This window comes from Aptenodytes patagonicus, chromosome 16, assembly GCF_965638725.1.
Source record: "Aptenodytes patagonicus chromosome 16, bAptPat1.pri.cur, whole genome shotgun sequence".
Taxonomy (NCBI): Eukaryota; Metazoa; Chordata; class Aves; order Sphenisciformes; family Spheniscidae; genus Aptenodytes; species Aptenodytes patagonicus.
Genome location: NC_134964.1, coordinates 7,490,529 through 7,502,918, shown reverse-complemented (window position 1 = coordinate 7,502,918; position 12,390 = coordinate 7,490,529). Strand labels below are relative to the sequence as shown.

At 64.3% G+C, this 12,390-nt stretch overlaps 1 protein-coding gene across 13 annotated transcripts in view; it reads right to left on the bottom strand.

Moving 5' to 3' along the window:
* RBFOX3 (RNA binding fox-1 homolog 3) overlaps positions 1 to 12,390 on the bottom strand; it is a 191,899-nt gene that overhangs the window by 24,194 nt on the left and 155,315 nt on the right. For 7 of the 13 annotated variants that reach the window (XM_076354170.1, XM_076354173.1, XM_076354171.1 and 4 more), the window contains one exon: positions 1,291 to 1,623. The exons of 2 other annotated variants lie outside the window; for them this stretch is intronic. In XM_076354170.1, coding sequence (XP_076210285.1) covers positions 1,291 to 1,392 — 102 coding nt within the window. In that variant the 5' untranslated portion in view covers positions 1,393 to 1,623. Of the gene's footprint in view, positions 1 to 1,290; positions 1,624 to 10,743; positions 11,026 to 12,390 lie in introns of all 13 variants that reach the window. 4 more of the 13 variants (XM_076354175.1, XM_076354174.1, XM_076354167.1 and 1 more) reach the window with 3 other exon arrangements.

Sequence of the window (12,390 nt, the reverse complement as noted above, 5' to 3'; positions counted from 1 at the left end):
GCAGTGGCCATGGGGACCTCGGCGCAGCCTGGGGAAGCTGAGACCGAAATCCAGCCCAGCCCCAGCTCTCCCCAGCCTCTGCCTGCAGGAGGGTGCAATAAATCACGCACCCGTCTTGGCCGGCCTCTGCAGCAGCCCCCACGTGAGCCCCGGCCCCATGCGCACCCCGCGGCCGCCGCTGCACTTGTATAACCAGCAACAGCACCAGGTTTGCCAGCTCCAGCGCGCCGGATGGAGCGACCCTGGGCCTTGCCATCCCCACCGCCAGCGCGGCCACGCTCCGGCTGCAAGCCTGCTCAGACACAGGCTACACACATCCCGAGGAACTGAAACGCTCCCCAGCCCTTCCCCGCTTGGGGCAGGAGGGTTTGCGCCTGCGACCGCGTCGCCTGTCCTCGGCTGCCGGGTGAGCCGCACAGGCCATGCCGAGCGCCATGAGGATGCTATGAATTTTTAAACTCCTGAAAGCACAAATGGAGCAGTTCGCCTGGCTGGGAGACGGGATTTCCGACGCAGCAAAGAGGCTTTTGAAGAAAACACTGCCTCTCCCGAGCTGTGCTTCCCCCGGGATGACGAGCCCGGAAACCTGGTGCTCTGGGTCCAGCGCAGGACCCGAGGGCAGCCCTGCGGGACAGCACGCCCTGGCCCGAAGTTAAGGACCAAACTGACGGCCTGGGCACCCTCTGGCTGGGCTGCCTGGTCCTGGGGCTTGCCTGGACCCACCGCCCCCCTGGGGTCCCTCTGCAGCACCTTCCTGTCGACAGCGAGACAAACCCACGCACGTTCGACCCCGCGGCCCGGCTGCAGACACACACGACGTGACGGCACACGCACACACACACATACGTGCACACACATGTGCATGCACAAGCTCATCACCTTCCCTTCTCCCTGGAGGCTGCTCAGGCCATGCAGAAGCCTCATTCCTTTATCCGAGCATCCATCATCGCCCCTCGCCTCTGCTGAACGGCAGCAGCGCCGAGGCAGGGAAAGCACTGGACCCGCGCTGGCGGCTCTGCCTGCCGCACTGCCCGCGTCTCAGCCTGCTGTCCAGCCCCGGTCGCGCTCCCAGCCACCTCAGCAGAGAAACCGGAGAAACCCCAAAGGAATCACAGCCGAGGATCATGAGCCACCACTGCAACACAACTCACCGGTGCCGCGGGGCTGGTGCCGGAGAGGCCCCGCGGCTGGGGAGGAAGCAGTTAAGCTTTGACCCTCCACTGAGAGGGAACCGGCCAGAAACACGTGTGAACCGGAAAGCAAAAAAATCCCCCGGAGAGGGTGACTTACCTGTTGGAGGTAGAGGAAGGCTGGAGGACAGGGGAGAGAGTGAGGAAGCATGCCTGAGTTGGAGACAAGGAGGCAGCCCGAGTTAGCCATGGAGCACAGCATGTGTCGACAGGTAGCCGTGAAGCTGCTCGCGGGTCCGTCCTCTTCCGCACACCGCTATCCTCGTCTTCCCGGCTCGCCCCTCGGGCTCTCCCCTCCTCGGCCGTCCCTCCCGACCCCTCGGCGCTAGTTAGGAGGGATTCATCTGCGGCAGGCTGGCTGCGCTGCGCGCCCCGGGAGCAGCGCTCGCCTGTTCACTTCGGTGCCATTAGACACTGGCACTGAGCGCACGGTCTGCAAAGGGTGTGTGTGAGCCAGAGAGGGAGCGGGGAGAGAGAAAGGAAGGGGAGGAGGAAGGGAGAGAGGGCGAGGGAGCGAAATAAAAGGGGTGGGAGTTGGAGGAGGAGGGGGAGTCCCCTGTGCATTCAGACATCAAACAGAGCTCTGTATAAAATGAAGAGAATCCGTAATGACATGAGAACAGCTGATCCCGCACTTAACCCCTCCGCCGCCGCCGCTCGCAGATGGCTTCCCCGCCACCCGGGCAGCCCCGTCGCAGCCCCCGGCCACACGCTGCCGTGCCGCAGAAGCAGGCGGGCAGGATGGGGCCGAGCGGGCAGAACCGTCTCCCTTCCCGGCGCTGGCTCCCAAGGGAAGAAGGGTCTTACCGGGAGTTTCGGTGATGCAACACGGGTACCCCGGGAAGCCGTGCTGAGCAGCCGGCAGTTCCAGCCACGCAGCCCCCGCGATGGCAGCGCCTCGCCACCACGCCGGGCAGCTGCGGGACTCCCCCACGCACACACAGCCGGACACGTGCACACGCACCACGCTCTCCTCGGGAGACACACACGCAGACAGGGACAGCCGCGCTGGCAGGGACGGGCAGGGAGCCATGCAGCAGACCCAGCTCCGCCTCCCCGGAGAGGCACATACCTGCTCACGCCTGCAGCCCCGCAGCACGCATGGCCCCGGCAGCCACGCGCTGCGCTGCCACGGGCTCGCGCCACGGCGGGCAGGGCCGGCAGCCCACCGGCCTTCCCTGTGAGAGGAGCTGCGGCCGCAGCCTCGGCGCTGCCTGCACTCCCCGGGCGCCGGTGGCTTGGCCCTGCCAAGCGCAAAGGCGTGTGAGCCCCAGGCAGGGCCTGCTCCCAGCAGCCTGCGAGCCCCGCCGCCTGCCTGCCAGCCCCTGTTGTCAAGGGGGACTGGGGGGAGCCCGTTACCCCGGAGTGACACAGAGGGGCCCTGCTCACCGGCGCTGGCTTCCCCGCACTCCCTGGAGCAATGGGGACCCCCTGCCCTGAGCACCTCCCACTGGCAGCAGGCAGGGTGCTGGCCCTGGCAGAGCTCGAGAGGCTTTTTGGCATTTTGGACTGGCCTTGCCGGTGCTACCAGCAGCCCTGACACATCAACACCGCGCACACCTCTGCCACAGCTGCCATGGCAATAGCCTACATGCCAGTGCCTGCAAGGGACAGACGGTGTGGGCACACACAAGTGCTTGTTTGGGTCCTTGGTCCCACCTTGCGCCTCCTCCCATCATGGCCCAACGGCAGCCCCGGCACCCTCGGGTGCTGCAGAGCTCAGCGCTGGCACAGGGGTCCCTGCCCTGGCGTCCTGCACCGCCGGCGCTGCATCATGCCCGTCTTCAGAGCCGTGGCCAGCGACAAAGCAGCCGGGACGGCGTTGTGCTTGGGTATGTGGGAAACAAAACCTGGGCTCAGTTCAGTTTCCATCTTGGCCAAATGTGATGCACAAAGGCAGGTCTGTGCCAGCAGCTGCTGATGCTCCGTCTCCGCCGGAGCCTCCAGCACACGAACAGCCCTATTCGGAGGCTGGGATTTTCCACAGTATCCCCAGACATAGCGACATGCTGCAGTGTCCTGGTACACTCGCAGCAGTTCCCGTTTCTGCTGCAGATACTCAACAGTAGCGGCATGTGGCACGGCCGGCCCGGAGCCACCAGGCAAACCTGGTGGAAACAAACAGCTCTGGGAAAAGCCGTCCTGAAGAAGCAGCAGCCGGGACTAAGGGGGTGCCAGCCACCCCACGGGGTCCTGCTGCTGGGGTGACCACGCTCCAAAGGGACCACAAGGTGCCAAATTGGGGAGGGGACGCCAGGCCAGGGGGAGAGCTTCTCATCACCACCACCCCACGGTACTGAGAGCCAAAAGGAGTTTGGCAGCAACATCCGCTACCAACAGCATCCTCTGGCCACCACTCCCTGCGAGGAGCATGGGCTGCAGCGAGCTCCCGTGTCCCACCAAAACTGCTCGCCCTCCAACTTGCAAGGGACCACGAGGAACCTGATGCAGCAGCCTGTCCTGCACACCTTGGTTCTCAGACCCCATGCTCCCTGCTTGCCTCCAGCTCCCCTTCCCCACGAACTCCCGTGGCTCTCCCGCACACTCCGGTGCCCAGGGCAGGACATGGGGCAGCTTTGCAAGGGCTGGGGGACAAGCACATCCCCTCAGAGCCCCTCGGGCAGCTGTAGGGAGAGGGGCCCCACCAGGCACCCACATGCACCCGAGCACCGCACACCACCCTGGCACGGGGCGAGGGACACCCTGGGCAAGGTGATGGGCAACTCCAAAGGCCCTGGGATGGTCCGGGCTCACCGCGGCTCCTGCACTGCTCTCAGGCGGAGTTGAAAAGGGAAGGCATGGCCCAACGCTCTGGGCTTGCGGTGCCCAACCAAGCAAACCACGTGAGCCGGGAGCCAGCTCCAGGATGAGGTAATCTGCCCGTCCTCCCCCGCGCCAGAGCCTGGCTTCGAGCAGGGTGACTCAAAGGTGCTCCTGGCCGGTGGCAGCGCCACAAGCCCTGGCACTGCCCCGAGCCAGCAGCTCGCGTCGTGGGAAGGTCCGGGCTGGCTCCAGCCATGGGGCAAGGAGAGACACTGCTCTCCCGCAGGGAGAGCGCACGGAGCGACATGCTGGGCAGATACCCTGACCCCACTGGTGCAGACCCTCTGCACCACCGTCAGCGTCGGGAACTGGCCATGTTTCCCCAGGATAAATATCTTAATAGTGGGGGAACTGGGCACGGTTCTGGGAGCTGAGGAGCATTTGAGTCTCCTCTCTCCCTCCTCCAGCCATCATCAACATCTGCCTGGCTGCAGAGATGCCCCCACGGCAGCAGGGAGCCCCCGTGGGACACCGGCACAGCTGGGCTGTGCCAACCCACCGGCTGGCTCCAGGGCGGGGAACACGTCCCTGGCCACCAACGGCTGATTTCCCTCGCCCCGCTGCTCCCAGCCGCCCCGGCACTGACACCGTGCTGCAGCCCCGGCTGATGGCACTGGCCATGGCACCAGGGCTGCACTGGGGCAGCCCCACGGCACCCAGGCCCAAGGAGCCCTGGCCAGGTCTGCCCAGCCCCATGGAGCCACAGCCCCAGAGGAACCCCTCCGAAACTGAAGTCTCCTGGAATGAAAGTTTATTTATCTGTTTAATTAAGATGTGTTCACCAGGCGCACAGACCCCATTCCATCTGTCTCACTTACAGCCGCGTCCCAGTAAAATTAAACCTAATAAATATCAGACGAGGGAAAGCAAAGGGCACATGTAAGATATATGATCAAAGGCAGAAGTTGCACAGGGCTGCAGTTCTAAGCACATCTTTCTCTCTGCCCTTCGGGGATGGGTTGGCGATGCGCTCCCATGCACAGGATGGGGCTGGCTTTCCTTCAAATCAGCACTATTTTCATTTTTTATTTATTTTAAATGAACCCTTGAGGGCTCCTTGGTTTTGTTTTCTGGAAGAGGGAGAACAACATGGCACTGGGACAGGAGTGGCCTCGGCCGCTGGTCTGGAGCCGAGCGAGGTGCCGGAGCTGAGGGGCAGAGACTGCGCTGGGAGAGCTGATGGGCGTGCGCCCCCTGAACAGCCGAGGGAACCCGCCGGGGAAAGCGCGACCCTTCAGGCTGCTCCCAGGCAGCTGGGATGAACCGGCCACGTGTGGTCGGGAGCTGGCCCAGTGGCAGAGACTTGCCAGGAGGTGCCCAAGGTGGCCAGTGCGGCGCTGCCGGCTCCCGCTCCCGGGGAGATGTCAGAACTGCCGGGCTCTCAGCTCCCCTCTGAGGCATGCTTGCCTCCACCATTTGGAAACTGTATCTGACAGAAACGGGGGCTCTGAGGTCTGCCTGGAGCCCTGGCCAGGGCTCTGCCCCAGAGCCTGCCTGAGTGCGTGGTGCTGTGCAGACCGGCTGCAGCTGCAGCACGTACCACGCATCCAGGTGCCGAGGGGCCCCCGCGCATGTTGCACCAAGCCCCTGAGCAAACATCAGACCTACTGCCTGCCGAGAGCTGCCCCAAATGCCACATCCAGCCCCTCAACCCACCCCTGCACGGGATGCAACAGGAAATCCCAGACCCCAGAGCTGCAGTCCTCACTGGGACAACATCCCACCTCCCGGCAGAGAGGGATGACGCGGTGGCCCACGGATCTGCCAGGGATGCACCAAAGGGACGCAATGCACAACCATGGGTGGGCTGCAGGTGTCTGGTGTTTAACAGGACACCTGTGGCACCCCCCAGCACGCTCCCACAGTGCAAAGCCGGGGCACGAGCCTGGACGCTGCTGCTTGGGAGAGCTGCCAAGAGGGGCCACAGGTCAGGCCGAGGTGCAGCCGCCACCATGAGGACCAGCAAGGTCGGGTGCTCCCAGCCTCCATGGGGTCAGCCTGCGAGTGCAGCGCCAGCAGCCCCGCAGCACCCAGGGAGCGGGGCACCCATCTAGTCCTCTCCTCCCACCCACTCCAGAATGCCCCCAAGCCATGGCATTCATTAATTAAAAGCTCATTAGTAGTTAGTCATAGACATAAAGCGATTAGATGAAGGCGTTGACGAATCTGAGCTGCCATGAAGTCAGGGGAAGGTCCTGTGTGCCCTGTTGGCTCGGCTGCAGAGAGTAACCCAACGCTGGGCACAGACCAGGACAGTGAGTAGGGACCGACAGAGATGACGGGCGAGAGCACCATGTGCCAGCGGGCTCTGCCCCGCTGCAGAGAGGTCCCTGTCCACTGTGCCGGCACCTCCATGCCTTCGCTGTGCTGCTGCTCCCTCTGCCCGAGCTCCCCCTGGGCTCTCCTGGCCCCTCTGCGCAGGGGCAGCATCAGGATTTACTGGGACTGGACTGGGACGGGGATGCCTCTCCCAGAGTGTGACGGGCACCAAGAAGCACGGGAGGAGTGGGGGGCTGTGGGGGCTGTGCAGGCTCCCAGGCAGGGGTCCCCCGACCACCGGACCTGCTGGCACAGAGCACCCAGCACTGGCAACAGCACAAACCAAAGCGCTTCCTCCTGCCATCAGCATCGCCAGTCCCGGCCGTGCTGCAGCTCCCAGCCCGGCCAGCTCAGCTCACACCGTCCCAGCGCCATGTGCTGCCCCGAATCCCCGCACGCTCCCCCATCTCTGCAGACAGCTGTGCAGCCGCCTATAGATTTCTGGTTTCTTGCTCCATCTCTAAAAGACAGATGTGGTTTAAACTAACCGCGGCGTATTGGAACCTGATATGGCTGTTATGGACCAGCTCTGCCAGGGCACAGGGACCCCCAGGGAGCTTGGGTGGGATGCTGGGGAGGATGCCCCGGCTCCCCATGGTCGCCTGGCCGAGCCTCCTCTGCACCCAGTTAAACTTCCTCCCCCTCTTCCCCCGGTTTCTTCCTCCTCCTCCTCCTCTGACGGCTCTCGGGGGTGGGGGGTGGGGGGGGTGGGGGTGTGTGTCACTGGAGCGCCCCCCTGCTCTGAACTTCCAAAGAAGCTGGAGATTGTACAGAAAACCTCTGCTCTGTGCCTTCCCAGCACCCTTGCTGCTGCTGACCCAGATCCTGCCTCTGCCCCAGGCTGCCGCCCTCCCTGCCTGCCACAGCGGCCATGAGGTCACAGATCCCAGGCAGGGGCAGTGATGTCACCAGCACCCGCGTATGACCTCACCAGGTGAGGAGGGGACCGTGACCAACACATGGCAAGTATCTGGGACAGCGGCTGTGGCAGCCGGGAGGGGAGCAGAAATGCAGAGAAAGCACATGAAAGTTTAATGGGATCTAGGGAAAAACACCACCTCACTGAAACTTCCCTCACCTGCTGAGGGGAGGGGATGGGACGGGGGCCTGGAGACACTTTGATGTCCGGCCGCAGCTGCCAGCACTGTGTGGAGCAGGAGAGCAGCTGGGCCAGCACCCGGGGACGTCCCACTGCCCCTCATGCCATCCCTCCTCTGCCCTTCAGCCAACACGGGAAGAGTCGGGACCCTCGGTGCTCTCCACAAAACAGAGCCCGGGTTGCAGCCGCCCCACGAGATGCGCGAGCAGGGAAGCTGGTGTCCCCCCGTCATCCCACACGAGCAAACGGTGCACAGGCACCTCCCGGCAGCCAGCCACGTCCGAGCTCTGGGCTCACTGCGGGACACACGGCAGCTCCCATGAGGACACGGTTTACACCTGTGGTTGGGCAGGACAAGCAGGAGCTTGTCACCGCAGTGGCGAGAGAGCCCGGCTTCTTGCCTTCAGTCAGCGCGTCCTTTCCTAGAGCCCTTTCACTTGACAAAATATTTACATGAAATGGCAATTAGGCTCCCTAGTTTTAATGAGAATTAACGTGCAGGCAGCAGAACCATGGCAGAACAGATGCTGCCGAGCACCTCAAGCTCGAGGGCTGGGTGGGCAGCGCCGGCAGGGCCATGGCAGGTAAAATGGCTGCACCGCACTCGGCAGGGTGTCCTGCACCGGTGCTGCTAGGGCCAGAGCCACGGCCACCGCAGGGCCCGCTGTGGGATGGAGGGTGACACAGGAATGATGGAGGGTGATGCGAGGAATGAGCAACTGCAGACCCGGGGACCTGAAACGCCAGATTCCTAGAGCCCCCCCCTTCCCCGAGATCAGACCTGCCGCCCGATGAGGGGTTCCCAAGAAAACATACCCCCCTCAAGCTGGTGCAGCGCTGCACACCGGGCTTGCAGGCTGCAGCGGGGGGCTTCGGCAACAGCCTGTGGGGCGCCAGTGCAAGGGGCAGGATGGGATGGTCGAGGCTGCCCGGGGGGGTTAGCACATCCCTGAGCAGGGGCGAGAGCAGGGGCGTGTGTGGCACTGCTGGTGCTGGACACGGGGCAGCCCAGGCTGGGACGCCACCGGGAGCAGCAGACAGGTGACGTGGGCAGAGGAGGAGTGCCAGGCAGGAGGTGCTCTGGAAGCAGACACTCAATCCTCATTATAAGGCTTTTTAAATGCACAGACAGGATATTAGCGTTTAAACAGGCTCTAGGACTCCAGGGCAAACTTTAAAAATCATAATATTTATAGAACCCTCCTTCCACTCACCCCACATGCTCTTTATTTTGCCTGCAATTACTGCTAATTTGAAGACATTTTGCTTTGGCATCTCAGCCTGTTGCAGTGTCGATTACCGAGCCACCCGCTGCCGCCTGCCACTGCAGTGCTCCCCGCAGCGCTCCTGACGGCGGCCACGCTCCTGCCACGCAGGGAAACCAAACCCTTCCACTTCTTCCCACGTTTGCGACAGAGAGACGCCCGCGATGCCAAGAAATGATGCTCAGCTGCTCTGCCGGGAGCAAAGCCCTCACCTGGCCTCTCTCCCGGCAGGGCTGGGGGTGCCACTGCGCCCCACACGATGCCGAGACCCGGCCGTCCTGGGCTTGCTGGCTACATGCACTGCGCGGGACGGGGAAGGGAGACCTGTGAGCGCAGCTGCACTGCCCACTGCCCCAGGAAGGAAACGCATTGCGGGGAGCTGTGCTTGGAGGTCCCACAGGGACAGGCACCCTGCTGCCCCGCGCCCTGCACCAGCTGGAGCTCCACGAAGCCATAGGCGCCTACGGAGCCGCAAGCGGAAACTCCAGAGCAGTTTGCTTTCACAGCCGCGGTGGCTCATTAAGTCCCTGGGCAGAATTAACGCCCTGGCAGGAGAAGGCTCTGTGAGCCCCGACGGGCTCCTGACTGGCAGGGATCGGCAGCTGCACCGAGATCTCTCATGACAAAGCACCTTACGCCTGAAAGCCACTTTCCTGAGAAACAATGAATTCGCATTATCCTCCTCTGCCCCGTAAGCTCCTTTCCCCACATCCCCCTTCACCCGGCTCTGTCCGCTCTGCTCCTTGCTCCGAAATCCAGGGGAGTGCAGCTCCCCGGAGCTTGTAATCCCCCAAGGGCCACCGCGGCCCCCAAACCACCCGCAAGCTCAGCCAGCTCCAGGGGAGCGGGAGCAGGAGGCAGAGGGTGGAAGGAGCTGGTGCCACTGGCTGGGGTGCCACAGGGAGCCCCCCGGGACAGCGCAGAGCCTGATGCTTGGCCCAGCTCCTGCACCTTTGGGGAAGACGTGCAGCCGTGCGGGAGGCTGCTGGCCTCTGTCCCCTTCCCCTCTGCTCACTGTCCCAGCCATGCCGGGAGAGGAGCTTGCACCTGCATTCAGCATTACATCCCCGGCCACTGTAAAGTGCCTGGACAGACCCCATCACGTCTCCCTCCTCCCCGTCCCCGCTCAAAGCCCTTGGGATGACTGGGGGGGTCTCAGCTGGTCCCCTACCAGCTGCCCCCCTGGACGGCTCAACAGCTCCACTCGCGCATGGAGAGCCTGAGCCCCCCCGCAGAGCCCAGTCCTCCCACACGGCCGTGTCCCCTGGCTCCAGGCTCAGCGGGGGCCGACCAGACCAAACCGTGTGGCCCCGCGGGCTCCAAACCACCTGAACAGGGACTGCAGTGCTGCAGCCGCAGAGGGACCTCGGGGTCCCCATGGGGAACTCAGTGGCCTCGGCCACCAACTTCAAGCTTGGGATACAAGTGCGGGGGCCACCCCACGAGCGGCCTCCAGATCCTGGGTGGGGACCCGTGGGGGACAGACCCCCAGGCAAGAGAGGCTGGCTGCTGCTCCCTGCAGACCCATCACCTGAACGCCCCGCTGCCACCACAGACCCGTGTCCCTCCCAGCACAGCCCCTGGGGCAGGCTCTGGAGCCCACCACTCTACTTCCCGGCAGCAGAGATGTGCCCGAGCGACTGCTCGCTGACCCGGCGCAGCCGAGAGGGGATCGGGGTGGGGGGATGTTTCTGGGCAGCCTCTGGCCACCCTGGGCAGGCGAGGGGGCTGCTGCCTGCGGCCAGCACCGGGGAGAGCTTGGAGGGAGCGAAGGGGAGGCAGGACGGTGGGCTGGGGTTGCCTTCAGGCAGGGATGAGGCCGCAGTGCCCAGGCAAGGAGTCCTGCCCACCTCTGCCGCTGCCCTGTTCCTCCCCGATGCCAGGCCTGCCTCCAGCATCGCAGCCTGTCCCCTGCCCCGCTGGGAGGAAAGCTATCCCCGGCCGGTGGCTCAGTCAGGAAGCAACAACGGCAGGAAACAACCCCGACCCTGAGCAAAACCCCGGCAGAGAGGAAGGGGAAATGACCACCCTTGGTGGTGGTACCTACCCAAAAATACATCATCATGTCGGCAGCGGGGTGCTGAGGAGCTCCGCGGGATCGGCGGGAGGGCGGTGGGCTGCTCCCTGACGCCGGCTGCGCTGGGCGCCGCTCCTCCTCGGTGGGCTCTCTCCCCTCGGGTGCTCGCTGTCCAGCTCCAGCGCCAAGGGCCGGCGCGGCCGGCTGCCCTGCGCGCTCGCCTCCCTCCCCGGCGCAGCTTGGTCGCTCGCTGCGGGCCACCGCGCGCTTCAGAGCCGGCTGCCGGTGTCCGACATGCTGCTGCTGGGCAGGCTGGAGAGCAGGGGCCAGAGGACGGATGCAGGGACAGCCCCAGGAGCACAGTGGGGCAGGGGCTTATTCACCCCAGGGAAAAAAAAACGGGAGAGGGAGGGATAAAAATCAAACCCTCTCTGGCGTCTTTAAGAGCCAAGGGAAGGGTGAGCATTCAAGGGGGAGCCGACCCGCTCCCCAGCTGGAGCACCCGAGCAGGGGTCCGGGGCCCCGCATCCGGGCTGGGCACTGGGGGTCGGCCAGCAGCGGCAGCGTGTGTGCTCACGGCACAGCGTGGGCTCCCGCGCTGACACTCGGAGGAGCTGATGTCCTGCCTCAGCATTTTTCAAGCTACCCTGTCAATAAGGGAATCGGCCGCTCTCGCGGTTAACCTGCGAGGTGCCAGCCAGCTCCCGGCACCCCCTCAGTGGGCAGTGGTTTGCACAGCCGCCCGCTCACCATCTCTGCTCCTGGCGGGCAGGGATGCTCGGCCAGGGTCGGGCAGGCCCTGCCAGGACAGGCTGTCTTGGGGGGCCCAGCATCGCCCACTCTGCAGGATGCAGCTGGGCTGTGGTCCAAGGTGGGGCAGAGCCAGCAGCCCCCAGTCCCCATGTGCAGGAGCAACGGGGATGGTCCCTGCACAAGCCATCTGTCCTGCAGCCCAGGATGTGGCCGCCGCGGTCTGCACGAGAAGGGCACTCAGAAGTCCCCACCGACACCAGGGCAGTGGCCGTCCCTTGAGCCCCAGCATCACACCCCAGCAGACCCCCCAGGATAGAGGCTGGACAGAGACCCCGTCCCACAGGGAAGAGCCGCGGGACCGTCCGAGATCCCGCATGGGAGGTGGGGGGAGCGCTGGCCACAGTGTGGGCCACGGGGACAAGCCCTGCTTGGGCTCTGCCTGTAGCCCGGCTCCTCCACCTGCGGGGCAGCAGGGCTCCTGGGGCAAGATGGACCTTCCCCGCGAGGAGCAAGCTCCCAGCCACCTCCAGTGCGCACCATGGGCACGGCAGCTCGGCAGCAGGGCAGCGCTGCTTGTCAGGCACTAAATCTCCCGTCCTCCTGGGGCACCGCTCGGCGGAGGAGAGCGAGGGGACTGTGTGCGCTGAACCACACGCGGGAGCAAGGGAATAAATAAGAATAAGGGAAGGCACAGGAGCGAGAGGGGTGGCAGATCGGTCTCTGGGGCCCAGCTGGCTCCGACATCTCCAGCCCCATAATCATATTCAAAGCAGAGCTGGGCTGAGGCATTTCTCCTCCAGCACAGCAATAAAAGAAAGCAACACTCTCAATAATTCAGCACCAGGAGAGAGTGATAAAGCAGAGGAGCCACCACTGCAGGCAGCCAGGGCGAGGGGCTTCTCACTCCTTCTTATATCTTGGTGA